This window comes from Balaenoptera acutorostrata, chromosome 11 (assembly GCF_949987535.1).
Source record: "Balaenoptera acutorostrata chromosome 11, mBalAcu1.1, whole genome shotgun sequence".
In the NCBI taxonomy this organism is placed as follows: Eukaryota; Metazoa; Chordata; class Mammalia; order Artiodactyla; family Balaenopteridae; genus Balaenoptera; species Balaenoptera acutorostrata.
This window is the reverse complement of record NC_080074.1, coordinates 14859787-14881270: the sequence shown is the minus strand read 5'-3', so window position 1 is coordinate 14881270 and position 21484 is coordinate 14859787. Positions and strand designations below refer to the sequence as shown.

General features: G+C 47.5%; 2 protein-coding genes across 2 annotated transcripts in view; one reads left to right on the top strand and one right to left on the bottom strand.

Annotated features, from left to right (window-relative positions):
• The window catches only part of TIMP3 (TIMP metallopeptidase inhibitor 3), a 56475-nt gene extending 36363 nt beyond the window's left edge, over positions 1-20112 (top strand). The window contains exons 2-5 of the mRNA XM_007165716.2: positions 7304-7386; positions 14166-14277; positions 14980-15101; positions 16208-20112. Coding sequence (XP_007165778.1) covers positions 7304-7386; positions 14166-14277; positions 14980-15101; positions 16208-16405 — 515 coding nt within the window. The 3' untranslated portion in view covers positions 16406-20112. The remainder of the gene's footprint in view (positions 1-7303; positions 7387-14165; positions 14278-14979; positions 15102-16207) is intronic.
• Positions 1-21484, bottom strand: part of SYN3 (synapsin III) — a 453717-nt gene that overhangs the window by 281849 nt on the left and 150384 nt on the right. The window lies entirely within an intron of this gene.

Genomic DNA, 21484 nt, shown 5'->3' with positions numbered 1-21484 from the left:
TGTCTCTTCTGGTTGCTCGGGCTACAGCAGTTATGGAACAAAGACCCTGCCCGCTCATGAGGCTTACATTCTAGTGGGGAGAGATAATCAATGAACAAACAAGGTCTGTATAACATGGCAGATGGTGGCTGGTGCTTTGAGCACAGCAAGGCTGGCCAGCGGATATAGGGAGTGCTTGGGGGAGGGATGTTGGGGGATCAGGGGAGGCACCCTGACCAGGTGATATTCGAAACCAGGTGAGGGAGGGAGCCCTGTGGCTACTGAAGAAAGAGTGTTCCACCAGGGGCAGTTGCAAAGGCAAAGGCCCAGAGAGGGTGGGTTGTGTCGGGTGAAGAAAAAGTAGGAAGGAGATGGGGTGCTGGTGTGGAACGAGTTGCCATTTCCTGAGATGGGGCCGATGGGAGGCCTAGGTGTGGATGAGGGCCGTTATTAGGAGCTTGGTTTTAGATGGGTTGAATCTGAGATCTCTTATTAGACTTCCAGGTATAGATGTAGACTAAATGTAGACTGTTGGATGTATGAGTCAAAGGTCATGGGAGTTCTGGGTTGGAGGTTGCAAAAATGTGGGAGCTGTCAGTTGTACAGATGGTATGAACGTCACATGCTGGATATGAATAAGAGGAGGACGAAGAACCCACTGCTGACTGGACTGAGCACCATGGAGGTCATGGGTGACCTTGACGAGAGCTGCTTTGGTAGAGTGGAGGAGGGGCATTAAGTCATCATAAGAACCTTTTGAGCTTGGTAATCATCACACCAATTTATAGGCTGGGATGGGAAGTGACTTGCCCAAGGTCACATAGTGACAGGGTAGTGACTTCATCCAGGTCCCATGTGCTGCATGCATGTTCATTTCAGTGTATCATGGCCACTTCCATAGGGGTTTTCTTGATCTGACCTTTGAGCTTCTGAGTTTTTCTAGAGGGGCTTTTGGGGTTTGGGGTGGTGATAACAAATGGGCTGGCAACCAGAAAGACTCAGTTAGGGCAGGCCCCTCAGGCCTCTGCCCCCCACCCTTAATTCCTAAGGCCCTTTCCTCAAACATGGACATCATCAAAGTGTCATCAAAGTGCCCAGAGAGGCAGCACAAAACTGAGGAGGAGCTCGAAAAGGCCCCTGGAGGTGGATACTAAAGATCTCAGGAAATGCGGAATCGCAAGAACCTTTTGGGTCCCCGGTTGTCTTCCTCTGATTAGTGCATTTGAGAATCTACAAGTACTCACCATCAGCAACACGGTAGTATATTATCTGTTTAGCTTAGGGTTACAAAGTGCCTTTTTACATGTGCACTGTCTCATCTAATTAATCATTCCGATTAACCTCAGACTCATAGTGCTGTGAGAAACCTCATGGATCATCAGGTTTTGTGGTTTCTAAGTTCTTTTTCTTCCACAAAAACCTTGCTGGGGAGCACAGGATGCTAAACAGATGATACTCTGTTATACTGCTGATAGTGATTACTTGTGGATTCTTACTACTAATCAGAGAACGTGTGGGAGTGACTGGAAAGGAAAGTGGGTAGTCAAGGAGATGTGCGAGTCAGAGGGGGATTATAAGGGGGCCCTCCCTCCTAGGGACAGTCCTCCTCTCTGATGCTTAGTAGCGCTGACAGTGGGGGTGGGGAGGTGCAGAAAGATTATCAACTCTTTTGCAATCAGTACAAATCTCATGGAAAGGTTTTGAGGCAGTCTGCTTTCTTGGGGGGGGCACCAATCTTCTTCTTCCCTCTGGGATGCAGAACTGCCCTCAGGGTATCTGATCTTCTGTTCCACAGGCGGAAAATGGGGACAATAACAGCCACCTCACGGGGCTGCCGTGAGGACAGAGTGAGACACGTGTACACACTGCTTGGCACATTGGAGGCGTTCAGTGCATGGCAGTTGTTACCAATGCGTTCTAGCTCCTCCCCTCGTCCCTAGACTTACTGATGTGATGCAATGAAAGGCAAGGAGCTGAGGGTGAATTAGTGGGTGAGCAGCTGCAGAAGCAGGAGAGCCTGGCTCTGCCCTCCTTGCAGAGGCTAAAATGCAGGCTGTCCACGGTGCACAGGAAGTGAGAACTGCTTAGTGGCTGAGCCAGGTGGGCTGGGTGATCTCCTTTATTGTGAGTATGCTGGCCTCAGAAAGGAACTTTCCTTTGCCATCCTGTGAGGATGACAACTGGGAAATAAACATCAGGTGACCAGCTTGTCATCAGGTGACAGGCTGGATTGCAGACATCCCTCCTTCCTGATTTCTCGAGTGCTTCCATGGGAGTGGGCATCATTTTAACACTCCCAGACCCCTCCCTTCCTTAACTCCAGGCCTGAAAGACAGGTGAGCTCAGGGTCTAGGCTTTTGTGCCTACCTAGGTCCTGCCTGCTGCTGTCAGAACAGCACCTTCTCTGGGGTTGACACTAACACTGATTTCTGCTTTTGGAGAAATTCATTCTGTCTACTGGCCAGGTGTACCTTAGCTATCCTCACTGTTCTCCTACAGACCATACCTTAAGCCGGCAAAATCATTCTACAGGGCCTTCGAGAGACAGGTATGGGGCAATGTGTGTGTGTGGTGGGGGGAGAGGTAGTATCTCACCCACTAGATGGCTGAATCAACTCCTACATCATGCAGAGGATCTGTACTGCTCTCGACAGGATGCTAAGATGGGCAGAATCTGGAGTCTTCAGTTGGTATACATTAATTCAGTTAAGGGATCCTTGCTCCCAAACCTAGCCAAACTCAGCCTTCCAGCCCACTGGTAGGAAAGTCCAACAATCAGTTTGGAGTAGAAAGGTCTGGATTTGATTGAAGATAGCTGGATGGGAGGTGGAAGGAGAGGGTGAGCGGCAGGGGCCAGCTCATGGGTGTTTTATCCCTCTTTGAATATTCCAGTGAACAGCAGAAGTGCAATTTCTGGACACACCAGTAAGCTGCACTGGAAGCAGAATCCTGCTGGCATCAGAATTGGTTTTTGTTCAAAACTTATGCTGCTTGTGGTCTGCATTACCATGGATGGGTGGGGGCAGGCAGCACACAATTATTTCTGGAAGGGATGTGCCTTGTTTTTGCAAGCTCTTATTATTCCTCCCCCAATAAATAAAAAAATTATTGAAAGGAAGGAAAGATAATTCTATAGATGTATACATATGTACCTGGATCCTAAGGTGTATGATGTATTTAAAAGGGCCCCACATACATTTATATATCTATGTGCCAATTATATAAGTATACATAGCCTGGTCAGTTTCTTCTTACATGCTTTTAAATTAAAATATTTCTTTTGACCTCCACACTCAGAAGCCCAGGAGCATAAAAGGCTCCAAGACTGAGATTCAGGCTACACCTCACCCCCACTTCTCTGACTGGTGCTAGCCATGAACTTTTAAACTTTGCCTTCCCGCTAGACTGTACAAGGTGGGAAATGGGACTTCTATGTCTTGTCGTCACCTCCAGCAGTACCCGACCATTTTCCCGGACGCCAACCCAGTTCACGCCCACGTAGGTTTACCTGCTGGAGGACACTAGGGAGACAGTGTGGGTGCCGCTCCCCAGCATGGAGGAGAATAAAGAAAACCTGTGTCCAGCTAAGCCCGTCTGTAAAGTGGGCTTCCAGCCACATCAAGGTGGTGGGAACGGCCAGACGTGCTGCCAGCTCCAAGTTTGGAACCGTTTTTTGTTGTTGCTGAACCGTGACCTCCCTGCACCTCCCCTGTTCACTCTGGTCCCTGGGCCAGTGAACGCCTTGGGGGCACCCTGAATGCCAAACAGGAAAGTACAAAATAGCACACATTGGAATTGCAGAGGAAAAACTGAAGCAAATAAAGACATATTAATTCACAGACCAAATAGGCGGATTTGGGGTTGGCCAGCGATTTCACTTTGGAAGGACTTTGCGAATCTCTGTGGGAGAGCAGAATGTTATTTAATTTTAGTTCAGTTTAATGCAGTTTTGTTTTTGTAAGGAAAACACTGGTGTGGCCTCTGCACTGGGTCATCTCTGCTTCAGCCTTTCTGGATCATGACCATGGGATCTTGTTTGGTACTGGCAGGTCACTCTTGGGCTACGTATGGATGATGAGATGGGACAGGTACCTATGATGGAGTGGGTGCTCCAGGCCTAAATAACACCTTGTAAGTTTGTTCTGACAAGTTAATGTGTGCTCCCCCACCTCTCCCTGAAATTTTACAAGACCAGAGTTATTTTGATCAGCTTACCTTTCTCCTCATCCTAAGCAGAACCCCCAGGTTTTAGCTTATAGTGCACGTTAGAAGCTTAAAGATACTCAGGATGGACACATAACAGAAGTCATGGTAGTGGTGGTAACATTAATAACAGTGACAGCAAACACATAGGGTTTGGGATGGGCCACACACTGTCCTCAGTGTTTGTGCTACTTAACCCTCACAGCAACTTTATGAGATATTGTCATAGGTTAGGAAACAAAGGCACAAAGAGGCTTAGTAACTTTCATAAGGTCACACAGCACCAGTGCTGGGATTCAAACCCAGGCAGTCAGGCTCCAGAGACCTGGCTCTTCAATGCTATGTCATGTTGCTGCTCTACTAGTAATAAGTATATCACTTATAAGCCACGTGATGGGCACTGGGCCAAGACAATCAGAGATATTTAGGAGGAAGGCGCTCTGGGGACACAGGGGTTTGCCTGAGGCTGCATGGTAATGGTGGAACTCAAACTCAAATGTGGCTTCCTGATTACAAAAACTTACTCTCTTTTCCCTGAACTATTCTCAGATGAAAAGGTTCCAAGCTCAGACCATTTCAGGGTAAGGAAGGAATTGACTCACTGTGCATGCAGAAGCTTCCAGAAGTACCCAGCTTTATAGGACAGGTCTGCTTATGACATGTTATGTCTAAATGAAGTCAAGCCATTTTTGAGCCAGGAAAGGGTAGACGTTGCTATTTAAAGGAATCCCTTTTGCTTTTTTTCCTCCCAAGGCAAAGACTCACTCCTTCTTTCACCTTCTGTATTAATGAAGAAGCAGAAGATGGAGCCAAATCAATTCAGAAAGAATCAATAGGAAAGTCCTGGCAGACATGCCTTCTGCCCAACAGTTAAGCTGTTACAACCTGCCTGTGGGAGTTAATGTAGAGGAAATAGTCCCTGGGGCCTCTGGGAGGATGGCTCCCTGCCAAGGACGCTGTTTCAAAGTCAGACACAGAGGTGGGGGCAGAATCTTTAGGGAACTTGGCCTGGGATCTTGCCAGGCTCTCGTTTTTACAGCAGACTTGGAAACAGCAACTTGCCTCTTCCCAAATTGAGCTGACTCTGCTGAATTGCTAACTTTGCCACTGGGCTCCGTGTTTTGCCATCCCTGGCAAGTAAGGTTTGGAGGGGCCATTGATTCATCTGGATCCTGACTTCATGTCTGACTGGGAGAATAGGCTCCAATAGGCTCTGGGGAGAAACAGGATAGGATTCAGCTGGGGTAGGGGAGTTGGTTCCTAGTAAGGAAATTTTTAAGAGATTAGAGACAAGGAATTGAGAAACATGGTGGGACAACCAAAATGGGGAAGGATAATGGAGCTACCAGAATAGGCAGGTAGGTGTGTGTGTGTGTGTGTGTGTGTAGGGGTGTGTGTGTCTGTGTGTGTGTAAAGGGTAATCTGTTTGACAAACATTTATTGAGCACCTGCTCTTTTTTGGGCTAAGTGCAACGTGAGGTAAGAAAGAGTGGTAAGATCCTAGAGCTGGAAGAGTTCAATTTGTGATTCAAACACGGCTGCTATAAATGCAAAATCCATTCCATTCTGGTCAAGGTCCTAGCATGAGAGCATCCAGCCCCCTTTGATGGAGACACTCTCTGCCCCCATGACAGCACCGCCTCAATCCCCCTGACTCTGTTGCTAGTTCTTGTTATTAGATGACTTGTTCTTTGGCTGAGCCAATGAACACAACTTCTTTGCAGTTTCTGAGTTCTGTCTTCAAGATCTGTCCATTTGCCGGTTTGACAAATATTTGAAGACAGCTTCTTCACATACAATAGAAAAAGAAGCCTCTTATAATCTCCAAGTCAATCCCTCTCTTCTCTGTGTTCTTACTGCATGTAGTAAATGCCTTTCTTCCAGCCTTTGTCACACTGGGTCTGTCTAATTATTTTTGTATACATAGTCGACTAATATTTACTGAGCAACTCCCTTCTACCAGATGTTGTAGTAAGAAATTTCATAAGGTTTTTTGCTTAATCCTCATTCCAATTCCCTGACATAGGTAGTACATCCTCTTTACAGATAAGAAAACTGAGGCTCAAAATGAGGAAATGGTTTCACTTCTCTGTCAGTTTCCTCATCTGTGTAATGTGGATGCTAATACTGACCTTGTAAGACAGTTGTGAGGAGTAAATAAGTAAAATGTACTCTTGCATATAGTAGGTGTGCAATAAACGGGAGCTATTTTTTCCAGTAACAATCCTTCCGTGGGTCAGCCCGTCCCATTTTTGTCAATGATGATGATAATAATGATGATATTAATAACATTAATATACACTCTGTCCAAGACATAGTGCCGAGAGTTTTTCACACGCATTATCTTGCCCAATCCCTTCAATTCAGGTAACTGGTAACATTATTATCCTGTTCTGTAGAGGAGGAAATTGGAGGCCAGAAACAGTTACTTGCCCACAGTCATAATAGCCATAAAGAACAGGGCTGGGATTGGAAGAATTCAGTTGGCTCCTAAGCCTCTGCTCCCAACTGCTTCTTCCTCTACCACATCCTTACTGAGCTGCTCTCTACTGCATCCCTTGCCATCTAAGTGCTGGGGACCAAGGGCCTCATCAGAGTGCCAACTGGGGCATGGAGGTCAAACTGGGGTACATCACAACCCTGTGGGTGTATTAGGATGCATGCAAAGGAAGAGTCCCAAATGACATAGATCTCAGAAAGCGGTCCTGGTAGAAAGAGAATAGGTCTGGGAGACCATGGGATTGTCAGAGGTGCAATGGAGTGAGGGCAGGAGGCTCTAACAGGAGTAGATTTTGGATTATGGTGAAACCAGAGAGTCACTCCTCCAGGGGTGAGTACAGCCTTAGAAATTTCCAGACTGCAACTGTGAGCGTTTAGGGAAATTAACTCCAAAGATGTCTGCCTTCCCTTTCTCTTCCACTCCTCCCTGCCCACCCCCATCCCAGTGTCTCTTACCTGAATTCTTGCTCTTATAAACACAATCATCTATTCTAGTTGCTTCAGAGTTACAAAGAAAACAATTCCAGACATCCTGGGAGCTGGATGCCCACCCTGAGACGTGGTCCCTAAAGTGGTTCAGGCCTCCCTAACTTCCCTGTCTCTGTCTTGCCTTCTTCTACAGTGATCCGGGCCAAGGTGGTGGGGAAGAAGCTGGTGAAGGAGGGGCCCTTTGGCACACTGGTCTACACCATCAAGCAGATGAAGGTGAGTGACAGCAGCTTGATCCCAGGATTCAGGAGGGTTTGGGGGTTTTTTGTCAGAGTCTTGGCCAATGGAGGCAAGTGGGGTTGGACTTAGGGTGTGTGTTTGCTCAGTGTCTGAGCCCCAGCCCTAGCCCCTCCACCTGGCTGGAGAGGGCATAGATGAGGCAGCAGAAAGGGACAGGTGGTGGTGGTGGTGCTGGCTGCTTCATCCCAGAGCCAGGGCCGGTGGAGTCCCTCAAAGGCAGCTGTTAAGAATCTGTGCTCTGGAACCAGACAGCAGACAGCCCTGTTACCTAGTAACTATGAGACACTGGCCAAGTCACTGCCCCTCTCTGGACCTCAGTCTTCCTGTCTGTAAAATGGGGGGAGGGATGTTGACTAGATGGTCTCTACAGGCTCTTCCGAGGTCTGACGTTTTAGGATTCAACAATGCCTACTGGTTTTATGCAGTCACTGAGGTTACAACTTAGGTTTAACCTCACAAAACTTTACATTAAACTTGTGCTGATCACAGGAACCTCAAGCCAAAGTAGGAACTTCACCCTCTCTCTCTATTTTCCCGGCTTTAATTGTCTTCTTGCATCCAAGTAGTTAGCATCGTTTACTAAGCATGTTCATATAACTGAGCATATTTGTGAGCATGTTAACATTATGAAGCACATTCAGGAAGTATGCCCTAAGGAAAAGCACATCAGATTCAAAACCTAGGGAGCCTGCCTTCTAGTCTCAGCTCCATTCCTTCACTTAGCTCACTTGCCTTAGAATTGTCCCTTTTCCTGGGCTCAGTTTTGCCATATGTCAACAGTGTGAGGTTGGGCTGGGTACCCCTAAGAGCCCTCCTGTCTCAGGCATTTCAGGATTCTAAGTGCCCTGGGACACGGGCTGTGTTACTTCTAAGCAGGAGCTGGTTTGGGTGCCTCAGCACAGAGGACTGGGGCTCAACCCTGAACAACCTGGCAGCTGGTCCATCACTCCACCTTTGTAAGCACCTCCCTACATGCAGCACTCTGTGCCAGGAGCTGTGGAGGCCACGAGGAAGATGAGGCTCCTATGTTTAGGAACTATAGTCAGGCGGGAGAGAAGACACATGTGCATGACTCATCAGGAGTTCAAGATGGGGTGTGCCCAGGTCCCAGTGGACTCAGTGCTCATATCTGCATTCCCAGCAATTAGGGTGGGACCGGCAGGCAACAGGGCCTTAGTAAATGCTTGTCCATCTAATGAGGGAATGAGTGTGAGACTCACTGGCCTGAAACTCCCCAGAGGAGACAATTTATGGGTAGAATTGAGAGGGGGAGTGACACAACCCATGGGTGGTAACCAGCCATCTCAGAGGCAGACCTCCAGGCCTCATAATTCCTGCATCCTGAGGCCTGAGGTTAGATGTACCGAGTTTGTGGAACCTGCTGCTTTGGATTCAATTTTGGAAACATCCGCAGCATTCTGGTTATGTAATGTCCAGAGTCAGCCCTGGCCAGCTGCCCTTGGCTGCCCAAGCTTGGTCATGGGACCAGCTTATGTCTTCAGATGGCCATGGGGAGAGAAGAGTGGGTGGAGAGGGGACCAACAAGAGCAATAACAACCCAAAAACCCCACTGTGCAACCCCTGGCAGCTGGCAAGCAAATGCAAAAGCAGATTAGACAAAAGCAGAGGTTCAGGAGATGCATTCCCTGCCTGCTCTGGAATAATCCTTCACGTTGTGAGATGCACTATGGTCAGCAGAGAGCTGGGAGGGGAAGAGGCTGGGGGCAGTGGTTCCTAAGTTTGCCTAGCTTCTCTCCTTCCTTCAAGGCCTGGATGCCAGGGTGACCAGAGGCCCTTGCTGTGGGCAGAATGTCCCATTCCCCCCTCACTGGGAACAGCCTCTGAGCAGTGTTTAGAGGCCAAATAACATTTGCTCACCCATCCACTTCAGAGCACACACACCCACTCCCAAGATGCTGGTCTTTTGTTGTCCACTCACCATCTTTCACCCAGGTCCATGGATCAGAGTGCTGGGCATTAGAAAATAAAATGTGTGACAGAGGCTCAAAGGGAAATGAGTTGTCCAGAATCACACATTTAATTAAAGCTAGATCTGGTTCCCAAGCTGAGGTGTCAGGGTTCCTTCCCAATCCTGTGTGCTCTTTACGGTGACTCCCAAAATCTCCCTGCCATCTTACTTTGATTATCAACCACTATCTAGTACATTTTATTAACTCTGCCCTGCTACCAGCCCAATATTAGATAACCCATAGAACTGGTCATTGCCCTTCTATCCAGAGAGGCCACTGGATTCTGCTGGTCTCCAGGTACCAGTCTGCTAATCCAAGAAGGTGCGAGACATAGGAGTAGGAGTAGGACATTCAGTCATCCTCCCTCCCTCCCTCATGTCTTTTCTTCTCTCCCTCCTCCCCACGCTCTCTGTGCTTCTGTGCTTCGCACTGTGCTTTTTTGAGCTGAGGATACGAGGATAATTGTTATAATAAATATAAGACTCCATATAAGTAACAACAAATGAGCATTTACTATGTACCATGCGTTCTGATAAGCCTCTGCGGGGATCAATTCTCACAACAACCCTGTGAAATAGATACACATTATCCTTTATTTTACAGGTGAGATTTGAAAGGGTTAAACAACCGTCAAGATTGTATAGTTAGAAAGTGGCAAACTAGAGCGAAATTAGTTTTTGCCTACCCGGAGATTACAGAGCAGTGGAGCTGCAGGCTGATCTATCATTCCCACCCACTTTGGGGGCTCCCCCCACCCCATTTGTATCTAGTTCCCCTAGGGAACAAAAGGAGGTTAACTTGGGTTTGTGGATTTGTCATCCAGCAGTGTAGCTCTTGACTTGCAAAGGGTGTGTGGAAAAATATCTTTGTAGGAGGGAAGGGGGAGAGGCCAGAGAGGGGAGCCTGCAGGAGTTTTGGCACTGGTCCCTGGGTGCTTTGTTCTAGAGGATTAGAGTCTACCCCAGAGAGTCAGGCGGGGAAAGCAAGGACTCCCTTAGAGGAGGACTAAAGGAACGGGGAAAACGTGAGAATTTGAGCTGCTCTGTCTGACCTCTCTTCTCTCTCAGAGTGCCCACCCCCTCCCCCCAAAACTTCTCACCAGATGAAAGGCAGGCAGACCCTCTCCCATACGCTGATTCCAGAGCCTGTGGTCCTACTCTCAGGCATCTCTTGAGTGTGCAGTGACCCACAGGTGTGTTTGGGGGCGGGGGAAGGGTGTTAGAATGTTGAGGGAGCTTATTGCAAACCCAAACTTGGAGATTCACTGGGGCTGAGGTGCTGGGCTGTGGTACAAAGGTGGAAGTTTCCAGAATTGGATGTTCTTATCTTTGGGGATCTTATCTCTTATCAGGACCATGAGAAAGCATCTGCTTTGCCTGTAGCTATAGTTTATGCCATGGAGACATGCTCTCAGGCTGGCTGCAGGGGACAGCATGTGGGGGACATTATGTCCCAGCTGGCCTTGGGAAAGGCCCATGGGGAGGCCCGCTGGTCATGTGCTGTGCATGTCCTGACTCTGGGCAGGACAGATCTGCTGGACAATCGGAGTGCTTGGCCCCCGGTGACTTCCTTCCTTCAAGGCTTTGTCTAATCAAATGATTAATAGCAGGGTCTCGCCTTCGAAGCTCCAGCTGGAAGCCTCTCTGACTGCCCCAGCCTATGGGGAACTGTCCTCCTCCTCCAGATGCCTGTGACTCTGTTCTCGTGTGCTCTGCCACCCCAGCTAGACAGCCCATTCTGTGAGAGAAAATCCAGGTACTTGGTACCTCAGTCAGGTATCTAATGTCTCTGAAACTCGGTTGCTTATAAGAATCAGTTGTGAGTTTAAATGAGTTTATGATATAAAGCAGTATCCAGCACAGTGCTGATCTTCTGTAGGCATGCCAGAAATATCTGACATAGTGGTGACAGTTCATGCTGCAAGTATAAAGACCAGACATTCCATAACAAATAGGTAAAATTCCCCAAACTCAGAAATTTCTTTCCCACGTTATTTGTCCCTTCACCCCAAGGGAAGTTAACTTCTTAGAACTTCGTGTAGATACTATCACAAAGCGAAGCCAAGCCCAGAGGCTTGTAGAGTCCAATGTGGTGTATATACGATATTGCAATTAAATATTATAATGGAATATTATTCAGCCTTAAAAAAGGAAATCTTGTCATTTATGACAACAAAGATGAACCTGGAGGACATTATGCTAAGTATAATAAGCCAGACACAGAAAGAAAAATAATGCATGATCTCACATATTTGTAGAATCTAAAAAAGTCGAATTCTTAGAAGCAGAGAGTAGAATGGTGGTTACCAGGGTCTAGGAGGTGGGGGAAATGCGGAGATGTTGGTGAAAGGGTACAAATTTTTAGTACTGCAGGATGCGTAAGTTCTGGGGAGCTAGTGGACAGCATGGGGACTATGGTTACCAACACTGTACTACATACTAGAAAGTTGCTAAGAGAGTAGATGTTGTGTTCTCACACATAAAAAGGCAACTATATGAGGCGATGGATGTGTTAACTAGCTTCATTGTGGTAATCACAATGTATACATATATCAAAACCTCCCCTTACATTGATACACTTCTTAATCTGTCAATCATACCTCAGTAAAGCTGGGGGAAAAAAGAGCAACCTGTCTACGTCTGAAACTGGCTTTAACTACTTGCACTAAGTGATGAGGCTGGGCAAGACATGTAGGAAGCAGAGGACCAAATCCTTCCCTCTGCTCATTACGAACTTTAGTATAACTGGCTTTAAACTAATTTTTACTAAATGTATGCCAAGTGCTATTCTAAGGCATTTAATTCTCAAAAACACCATATGAAGTAATTGCTTTGCCCCAATTTACAGATGAAGAAACTGAGGCCCAAAGATGGTACGTAACTTTCCAAGAGGCTAATAAGTGGCAGAGACAAGACGCAGACTCTGGCTGTCTGTCCACAGAACCCGAGTTTACCATTAATCTTCCATTGCATCGGCTGGATTAGATTAACACCCTTTCCAATTCTGAGATTCTCAGATTCTCTGATTTCAGGGCATTATAAACCTGTTATAACCCTCCTAAGTTTGTCAAACCAGTTCTAGGTCTCTATGACTACAGACCTAATAATACTTTAGGATCAATATTTAGATCAAGCTGGATTATTATAAAGAAAAGACAACAAAATGAGTAAAACCTGCCTTTACCATACATTTACCATATTGTTATTTTCAGAATTGACCCCGAAAGGCAGCTCTGTATTTGTCAGACTCAGTCATTTATAATGTGTTAAGATTTTGGCTCCGCATGCAAGTGCTAGAAACCATGTTAAAATAAAGGGTTCTTCAATTCAAAAGTAGCAGAGATGCCAAGCTGATTTCAACAAGTTGAGTTCTTATTGGGCAGGGGCTTGATTCTTACCCATAAAGCAGAAAAGAGATACAGGGGACAGACCAACATGGAATAAACTGAGGCTTCAATAGGCTGGCCTGAAAGACCTAGAGAGAGTACTGAGTTGAAACACTTGCCAAAAAGTCACGGGTCATCCACACCAAAATGAGAAGTTGTTGGGCCTGGGAGTGAGTGCAGGGGATGTTCTCCCGAGGCCACACTTGATGGCATGCACACAGCAGCACCCTTAAGCATGGTTCCTGTTAAAGCCAGAGAGGCACCATCCGTCACTGAGGAAGTGGGGGGTAGGATGTGACACGCCCGTGCTCCCCGACAGCACAGCTGAAAACTGAGAGGACAGCACTTCTCACTGCTCTTGGCTGCATTTCCTCGTTCATCTGGAGAGCCTCCCGGGAAAAGAGGGTTAAGAAGGGAGGCCAGGTAAATTAAAAGCACCTGCACCGATGGTTGCACACAATTAGAACAGCACTCCCCTTAAAAAGGCAGAGGCTCCCAAACGCTGTCGGTCCAAGAGACCCTTTGTGATGGCAGAGGGCCTCATGGACCACCTACCCTTGCCAGCCAGTCGCCGCTTAAAAGAAAATGGGGAGAAAGAAAAACAGCCCATTAGACTGAATGGGAGGCACTTAGATGAGACACCAATGAGGTGATGTCTGGCTTTTTATTACCATTAGTAAATTACTTATGCATGCCAGGAACTAAAATAGAGACGTTGTCTTATTGGAAACCCTTGGGATAAGCCTAGAGACCACCAGACATCCAGGGCCTGTGTACTCTGAGAACTGGGGGATAATGGGATTGGGCAACACCTCGGTGCCCCCTCCCACCTCCACCAGCTCACACGGTTAGCAGTTGTCTCAACAGATCCGGGCCTGCATAATGCTCGTGGACTTGACCTGGAATCACCAAGTGGGTTCAGACTTTGTTACGTTCACACCAGTGGCTCTGAGCGCATGCTGACAAAGGAGGCATGATAGCTATAAATGGCATCTGCCTGCATCAGAGGCCCTTAGCCATGAACTTGTGAGGCTGCATTGGGAGACAGCATAGGATAATGGTTAAGAGCAGATTCCCCTGCTTGGATGCCTACCTCTGCTATTCGCCAACCGTGTGGCCTTAGACAAGCCACTTAATCTGCCTGGGCCTCAGGCTCCTCATCTGTAAAATGGAATGGGAGGTGTGACTGGCTGGATGGGAAGGTTTCTCTGGGAAGGCACCACCCATAGCTCAGACAAGAGAGGAGCAGGTGGCCTCGTCTCTAAAGTGAAGACCCTGGGGTAGGTAGGTCGGTGACCGGCCACACAGTGGCCTATTAGGGGAATCCGATCCCACAGCCCAAATGACAGCATGTGTTCTGAGCCCTGGTCCCCCTCTCATGATATTCCTTCTGCCCACAGATGTACCGAGGCTTCACCAAGATGCCCCACGTGCAGTACATCCACACAGAAGCTTCCGAAAGTCTCTGTGGCCTTAAGCTAGAGGTCAACAAGTACCAGTACCTGCTGACAGGTAACGGCCAACTCCAGCATCTAGGCCAGGGTTTGGCCAAGGTCCACTGTTCCTTCACTTTAGAGGATGGAGAAGGAGTGGTAGACCCAGCACTGTTCTCAGGGCTTTGGCGATGAGCCCACTGAATTGTAAGGAGTATCCAGTGTTGAGTCCATCTTGCTTGACCAGTGGTGGGAGCTTGAAGCTCCTACAGTGAGGCTAGATTTTAGTCTCCGCTCCACCACTGACTCTGGGGAGGAAACCTAGTTTTGCCTGGTTTTGCAATTTCTCAGCTTTACTGTAAATGAAAAGAAATTGCTAGTACCTACTGCTCTCCACATCTTAGGACAACCTATTAGGTTTGTCTTTGAAAGTTATCCACCTTTAGGCAGTCAACGTAGAAAGGAAAAAACAAAAGCAAGATCAAAAAGCCCTTGACACGGGAAGAGAACAGTTGGTCTCTGGCCCCAGCTCCAGTGCTTACTGGGTTTGGGACCTTCTGCAAATCACTTAACCTCTCTGAACTTAATTTTCTGCATTTGGAAAATGGGAATACGACTCATCCTAAAAGGTGTTGGGGAGGATGAAATAAAACCATGGGACTCAGGAGTACGTGGCACAGTTCCTGGCCTAAGGGGGTTACTCAGTAGATATGAATTCCTTCTCTTCTGGCTGGGTTCTGGACAAAACAACTCCCCCCCTGTTGTCCCTTTCCTCCTCTAGGCCGTGTCTATGATGGCAAGATGTACACAGGACTGTGTAACTTCGTGGAGCGGTGGGACCAGCTCACCCTCTCTCAGCGCAAGGGGTTGAACTATCGATATCATCTGGGTTGTAACTGCAAGGTAAGCCCCAGGGAGAGCAGGCAGGGGAGGTGCTGGCTCGCAGCCCCAGAAACATCAGCTCCTACAGTACAGGGCACTGGGCCGTGAGGCTGGGAAGGGTATGCATGTCAGGCCTGAGCAGAGGGGCAGGTCCGAGAAGGAGTGGTGAGGAATGTTGCACCAGGCTGAGCAGTGAAGAAGGCGAGGGAAGAATGCCTTTCTGCTGTAATCTGTGCTGCCCACTTGGCAGCTGCTGGGGCATGAGGGCTCTTCAGCATCCTTGGCCCCTCCCGTGGCTCAAGGTTGTGGCAGGTACAGGATCCTTACGTTGGCAGGTCCTGCCCAGCAGCCCCAAGTGGGCTCACCTAGGCAGCTGACTCACTGGCGGCCCCCGCCCCAGGTGGGCAAGCTGGCGCAGGACTGCTGATACCACTTGCTGCAGAGGGTCACTCTTCAACCTGGCCCAACTCCTTGACCCAAGCACAGGGTCAGGGCACACAGCCTTGCTGCTGTGGGAGGCAGTTAGGCCATTCTCTCAGTTAATTCTCACAACAACTCGGCAAAATGGGACAATAGTGATTATAACTAGTACAGTTTTAATTGTTCCCATTTTGCAGAGGAGGAAACAGAGGCCCAGAGAGCTTAAGTAGCTAGCCCTAAGTCACACAGCTCACTAAGTCTGATTTCTAGCCTAGGGCAGCTGGACTCTACAGTGTATGCTTTAATCTTTCTAATTTCTCAATTCCCTACGACAGCTGAGAGCTCCCGCCTTTGCCTGTTACAATTTGAGAGGGAAAGCACTCCCAAATGTCTAATTCTACCACTTACTGGCTGTGTGACCTGGGGCAAGTTACTTAACCTCTCTGAGGCTCTATTATTTGTAAAAGGGAGATAAATCTGTTATGAGAATTAAAGAGAATAATATAGAAGCACTTAGCAGAATGTCTGGTACACAGTAGGTGCTCAGTAAGTACTGGCGAGTGTTATTTACATTATTTTCACTAAGGGAGTGATGTGGCTGGGCTCCACCTGCAGTGGTCCCAAGTTCTGAATCCAGACCGGGCAAGCATCAGGCCTAGGTCCACCACAGCAGACTCCACCAACCTTTGGTTGTTATCTCACTGCAGATCAAATCCTGCTACTACCTGCCTTGCTTTGTGACCTCCAAGAACGAGTGTCTCTGGACCGACATGCTCTCCAATTTTGGCTACCCTGGCTACCAGTCCAAACACTATGCCTGCATCCGGCAGAAGGGTGGCTACTGCAGCTGGTACCGAGGATGGGCCCCCCCGGACAAAAGCATCATCAATGCCACAGACCCCTGAGTGCCAGACCCTGCCCCACCTCACTTCCCTCCCTTCCCACTGAGCTTCCCTTGGACACTAACTCTTCCCAGATGATGACAATGAAATTAGTGCCTGTTTTCTTGCAAATTTAGCACTTCGAACACTTAAAGGAAAATCTACGCTGTCATATGGAGTTTATTTGGAACCATCCTCCTGGCCCCACCCTTCCCTTTCTTTTTGGTTTTGACATCACCCATTTCCACCTGGAAATTTTTGGTGCCATGCCAGAAAGAATGAGGAATGTATATTCTTCTTTGTGATGATATAATCTATATTTTTTTAGGAAAACAAAAATTGAAAAACTACCCAATTTGGGCATTGTAATACCTACCCCTCTTTCTTCTTCCCCATCTCACCATCTCCCAGACCCTCCTCCCTTTGCCCTTCTCTTCCCCCTTCCCCAGTACATAAAGGACACAGACAAGGAAGCTGCTGAAAAGCCAACTGTTTCAAATCAGCCAAGGGCAGCAAGCAGATAGACTCAAGGTACGCAGAAGATCTTATACACCAAGGAGATGCTACTGCATGTCCCCACCAGACTATGTCTGTCTGTGTCTGCACGTGAGAGGGAGGGAGGGGAGGAAGAAACTGCAAGAGGGTCTAGATGATGCAGTACACACACAATTCCCCAGCCCAACGATGCTTGGGTTGACCAGATGTTTCTGAATCTGGAGCAAGCAGCCAGGCCAGAATAACAGAACTTTCTTAGTTGGTGAAGACTTAAACATCTGCCTGAGGTCAGGAGGCAATTTGCCTGCCTTGGACAAAAGCTCAGGTGAATGAGCTGAGATGAATGTCTTTCCTCTCCCAGCCTCCCACAAGATTTCCTCCTGGAAAACTCTTTAGTAGATTTGGCCAGGAGTTGCCTTTATGTAAATTGGAGAGATACAAACACCATACACTATCCACAGATATAGGACAAGTAGATTTGGGTAGAGAATACTATTTCCAAAGTAGCATTTATCTCACCTAGGGGGATGTGTTTGCATACACATTTGCATATACCCACATGGGGACATAAGCTAATTTTTTACAGGACACAGAATTCTGTTCAATGCTGTTAAATACGCCAATAGTTTAATCTCTTCTATTTTGTTGTTGTTGCTTGTTTAAAGAAAATCATGACATTCCAAGTTGACCTTTTTTTTTTTCATTTTAATTAAAATTTGAAATTCTGAGCACCCTCAGCATCCCTCTAATTGGGGTCATCTGACCTCTGTCCCTCTCCTTTTCTCCTGCTTCATGTTTGGGGCCTTCGTTTAACTGCCTTACTGGCTTGGCTCAGATGGGAGATGAGAGTTAATGTGGGTCAGGGGCCTGGGCACAGGAAGGAAAGCTGCAGTGTCCTGCCTTGGCTAGATGGCCACCTTTCCTGGGTTTGGGGACAACTTGCTCCTCTTCCTCCAGCTTACTGGTGGGTGTATGCCACCTCCTGAGGTCCTCACCTCATAAAGTTAAAATTGGTGGTCATTGGGAAAGCCTTACTCTGCAATCAGCTGTAGGGTTTTTGTTGTGTTTTTTGAAATAAAACTATAATATAAATTCTCTGATTACATAAAATTATTTTAAGTTTTAGTGTTGAAAGTGAGATGCCAAGAGTAGGTGATAATGTATATTTTACAGAATTGGGGATGGTAGGATGGTTACATTTAACATGATTGCTCTGTCTCTTTTTTCAGATTATGGGTATTTATCCTGTATTAGTATTTGTATCTTCAGTTCATTCCACTTTAGGAAACAGAGCTGCCAACTGAAACAGGAGAAAAAAAAAAAGAAGCAGACAATACACTGTCATGTCTTGCACACAAATGCAAATGCCCAGGCAAGGTGTTTGGCAGGACCCCAGTGCGGGAAGGCAGTACAGGCATCTGGTTTCCTTGGGATTGATTTCATTACCTACCTTTCACCTTGTGGTTGTGACATCTGGCATACAGGAAATGGGGGTGGGGGGGGCCTTTGCTCTCTCAATGGGGCAGCGTGAGCAGGAGAAGCTGAGGTCAGCAGGCCAGTGGTTTTTAAGGGGTGAGCCCCAGACTTGGTGTTTTAAGATTTTCTTTATTTGAACCTCAAAGTCCTACAAGGTGGAACCCCTAACCCAACCTGCACAAGCGCCCTCCCACAACTGGGCATCAGTGTGACCTCCATGAGGCATCTGGCTGTTCTTGGTCCCTGGTGGAGTCCTCTCCACTCACACAAGGAGGGGCCTGAGGTGAGGCCTGAGCATGAGTCACCTGAAGTTTCCCTCTGACAAGCTGGTGGAACCACAGTCCTATCTGCCAGGCCCTGGCAAGGGAAACAGCAGGTCCTGAGCAAAGAAGGGTCCTTTGCAGAGTGATGTCAGAGGGCGGTTTTTGAGCTTTCTATAAGCTATAGCTTTGTTTATGTCACCTGTTCACTTACTGTATAATTTAAAGTCATTTATGTAGCTGAGACACTTCTGTATTTCATTCATATCGTGAACGTTTTATTTTGCTAAATCTTATGTCATGTGTAGGTTGTAATATGTGTACATTGTGTTTAAGAGGAAAAAGAAAAAAAAAACAAAACCCACACGCCGCCATTTTCCTGAATCAAATTCTACAGTGGAACGGAGGGTAAATACTTCTACTGTGCAGGCAGCTAGACTGGCGAATTGGGGAAACTAGAAGGAACTAGCACTAGAGACTCCTCCAGACTCCTCCCTATCGGCATCCTAGTGGCTTTCTGGACTAGGAGGGAGGAGAGAAAAAATAGCAAGTACATTCACATCCTTGCTCTGAGGCACCTGGCCCTGGGCAATCTGCTGGTCATTCCCGTTCCTTTCTCCCCTAGTCCGTTTGTCCACCCCATTGGGAAGCCACAATTTCTCCTAAAAATCCAGGGCCGCGGGACCTGTGATTCCAAGCTCTCTTGGCCTCCCCTGGCCATCTCTTCTGTCTCCCTATCCAGAAGCACCACACCCAGGCTCTCATCTTTCAGGCCAGTGCTCCATCTGGCCAGGGTAGATAATACTGGGAGACTCTTGTGCTTTAGCCTTACCCAGCCCCAGACCCTACATCATGGCAATCAAGCTACAGCCCATGAGCACCATTTTTCATACCATGGTTCTTGAGCAATTAAAGAAACAAATGACTTATTGGAACAGCTGTCTCATAGGAACTGTGGTCCCCAGGAGACAATACCCTCCCCTGCCTCTGCCCTTCATCATATGCTCAATGATCAACAATATGGATTAACCAAAAATGACACCCAAGTGTTTGGCTCCTGGCTGCTAAAGTAAAAATATCACTGAAATAGTTTTACACAAGAAAAACACTTAAATTCTGACAGCAAAAGCAAAACAAAATGGGGGAGTGTTGGGGAGACAGATATCAACAGCTTCCAAATTGGCTCTTGGGAGACACGAGGAGGGCTCATGCTCCAAGGGGAGGGGCTTCGTAAATTCTCCCATGACCCCCACCTTCCTCCTTAGCCGGTCTGCTGTCCTGAAACCCAGAAGTGATGGAGAGAAACCAACCAGAGAAAACCCTGTCTGGAAGGAATGTATTTGTTGCTAAATTTTGTAGCACTGTTTACAGTTTTCCTCCATGTTATTTATGAATTTTATATGCCGTGAATGTATATTGTCTTGTAATGTTGCATAATGTTCACTTTTTATAGTGTGTCCTTTATTCTAAACAGTAAAGTGGTTTTATTTCTATCACACACCTGATAAGAGTCTCTTGTCTCCTTGTGTCCTGACTGCCATTGTGGGTTATAGGGATCACAGAGGGCCTTGGAAGCCAGGTCCTGCCTGCTTTGGCTCCTGGCCTGTGCACACTCCTCTCCCTCCACTCACTTCTACAGCGTGGACCCACCCTGCCCCAGCCCTTGCCCCAGTCAGGTGCATTTTCAGGAGCAGCATCCTAGATTTCCTCCTGGCTGCTAATCCATCCCTGACCTTGCTCCCTGATTCTATGGCCAGGGTTCTCCCTAGTTCTATGGAATCTGGATCAATATCTAATTGCCTATTAGTGGTACAGGTATTCCCAGACTGGGGCCCTGACTTGGCCTTCCCTGGTGGGAGGAATCTTCCTAAGAGTCTCAACCTGGTGGAAGTCGGCGGGGGAGGCTCAAACAGCAGTCCTTGATGCCAAATGCCTGCCTGAAATTCCGAGTAGGGCTTGGCCTAGTTGGGGATGCCAGGAACTCACTACAGCCAGCCAACGCCTCCCAGAACTTACAGCTGGGCCTGTCACCCTCAATGGGCTGAGTTGGTTGCAGACCCCTCACCCAACTTTCATCCCATTGTTGACAGTGTTCCAGGGTATGGCTTTGCCCCTATTTTAAAGCTACTCTATTTTGAGCACCTATCGTATGCCAAGCACAGCACCCTATACACATGATCACATTAAATCTCAACAACTCAATGAGGTAGTTCTACTGTCATCCATGGTTTTTGGCTGAGGAAGCTGAGGCTCACAGAGACCCAAGACCTAGTAAGTAGGCAGAACTGGGATTCAAACTCAGGCTGGTTTGAGGATACACCCTGAATTTTCTCCACGGTGTTCTCACTTAGTTGGAATATGCTGGGTTGCACATGCCCTTCTTATTCCAACCAGCACATCCTGGATTCTATGACTCCTCTCACTGCATCAGATATAAGGGAAAGATAATCAATGAGAAATGTTTCTGCCTAGTTAGACTGTCCCCCACCTGGAGACACCTATCAGTGTCTCCAAACAGGACTGTCAAGCTCAGCAGCCTAAGCTTGGGATTCTACAAGCAGGGCATCAACCTCAGCTGAGATTACTGAATACCCTATTAACCAGCTTGTTCCCCAAGACTCACATTCCTTGCAAGGCATGCATGGGGCCATGGCCCCGCATTCCTTTGACCAGTTTAACAAGACCACCGACCATGAAAGCAGGCATGTCACGGGCTATTTCCAGCTGCCCAGAACTCTTGATCCAACTTCTTCTGGCCGCAGGAAGGAGAACTCTCCACCTCATCCAAAAAGATGTTCACCTTTCCCACCATCCAAATGGGAGGCTATCCCACATATTCCAAATTCTCTGGGAAGCTCCAACCACTTCCCAG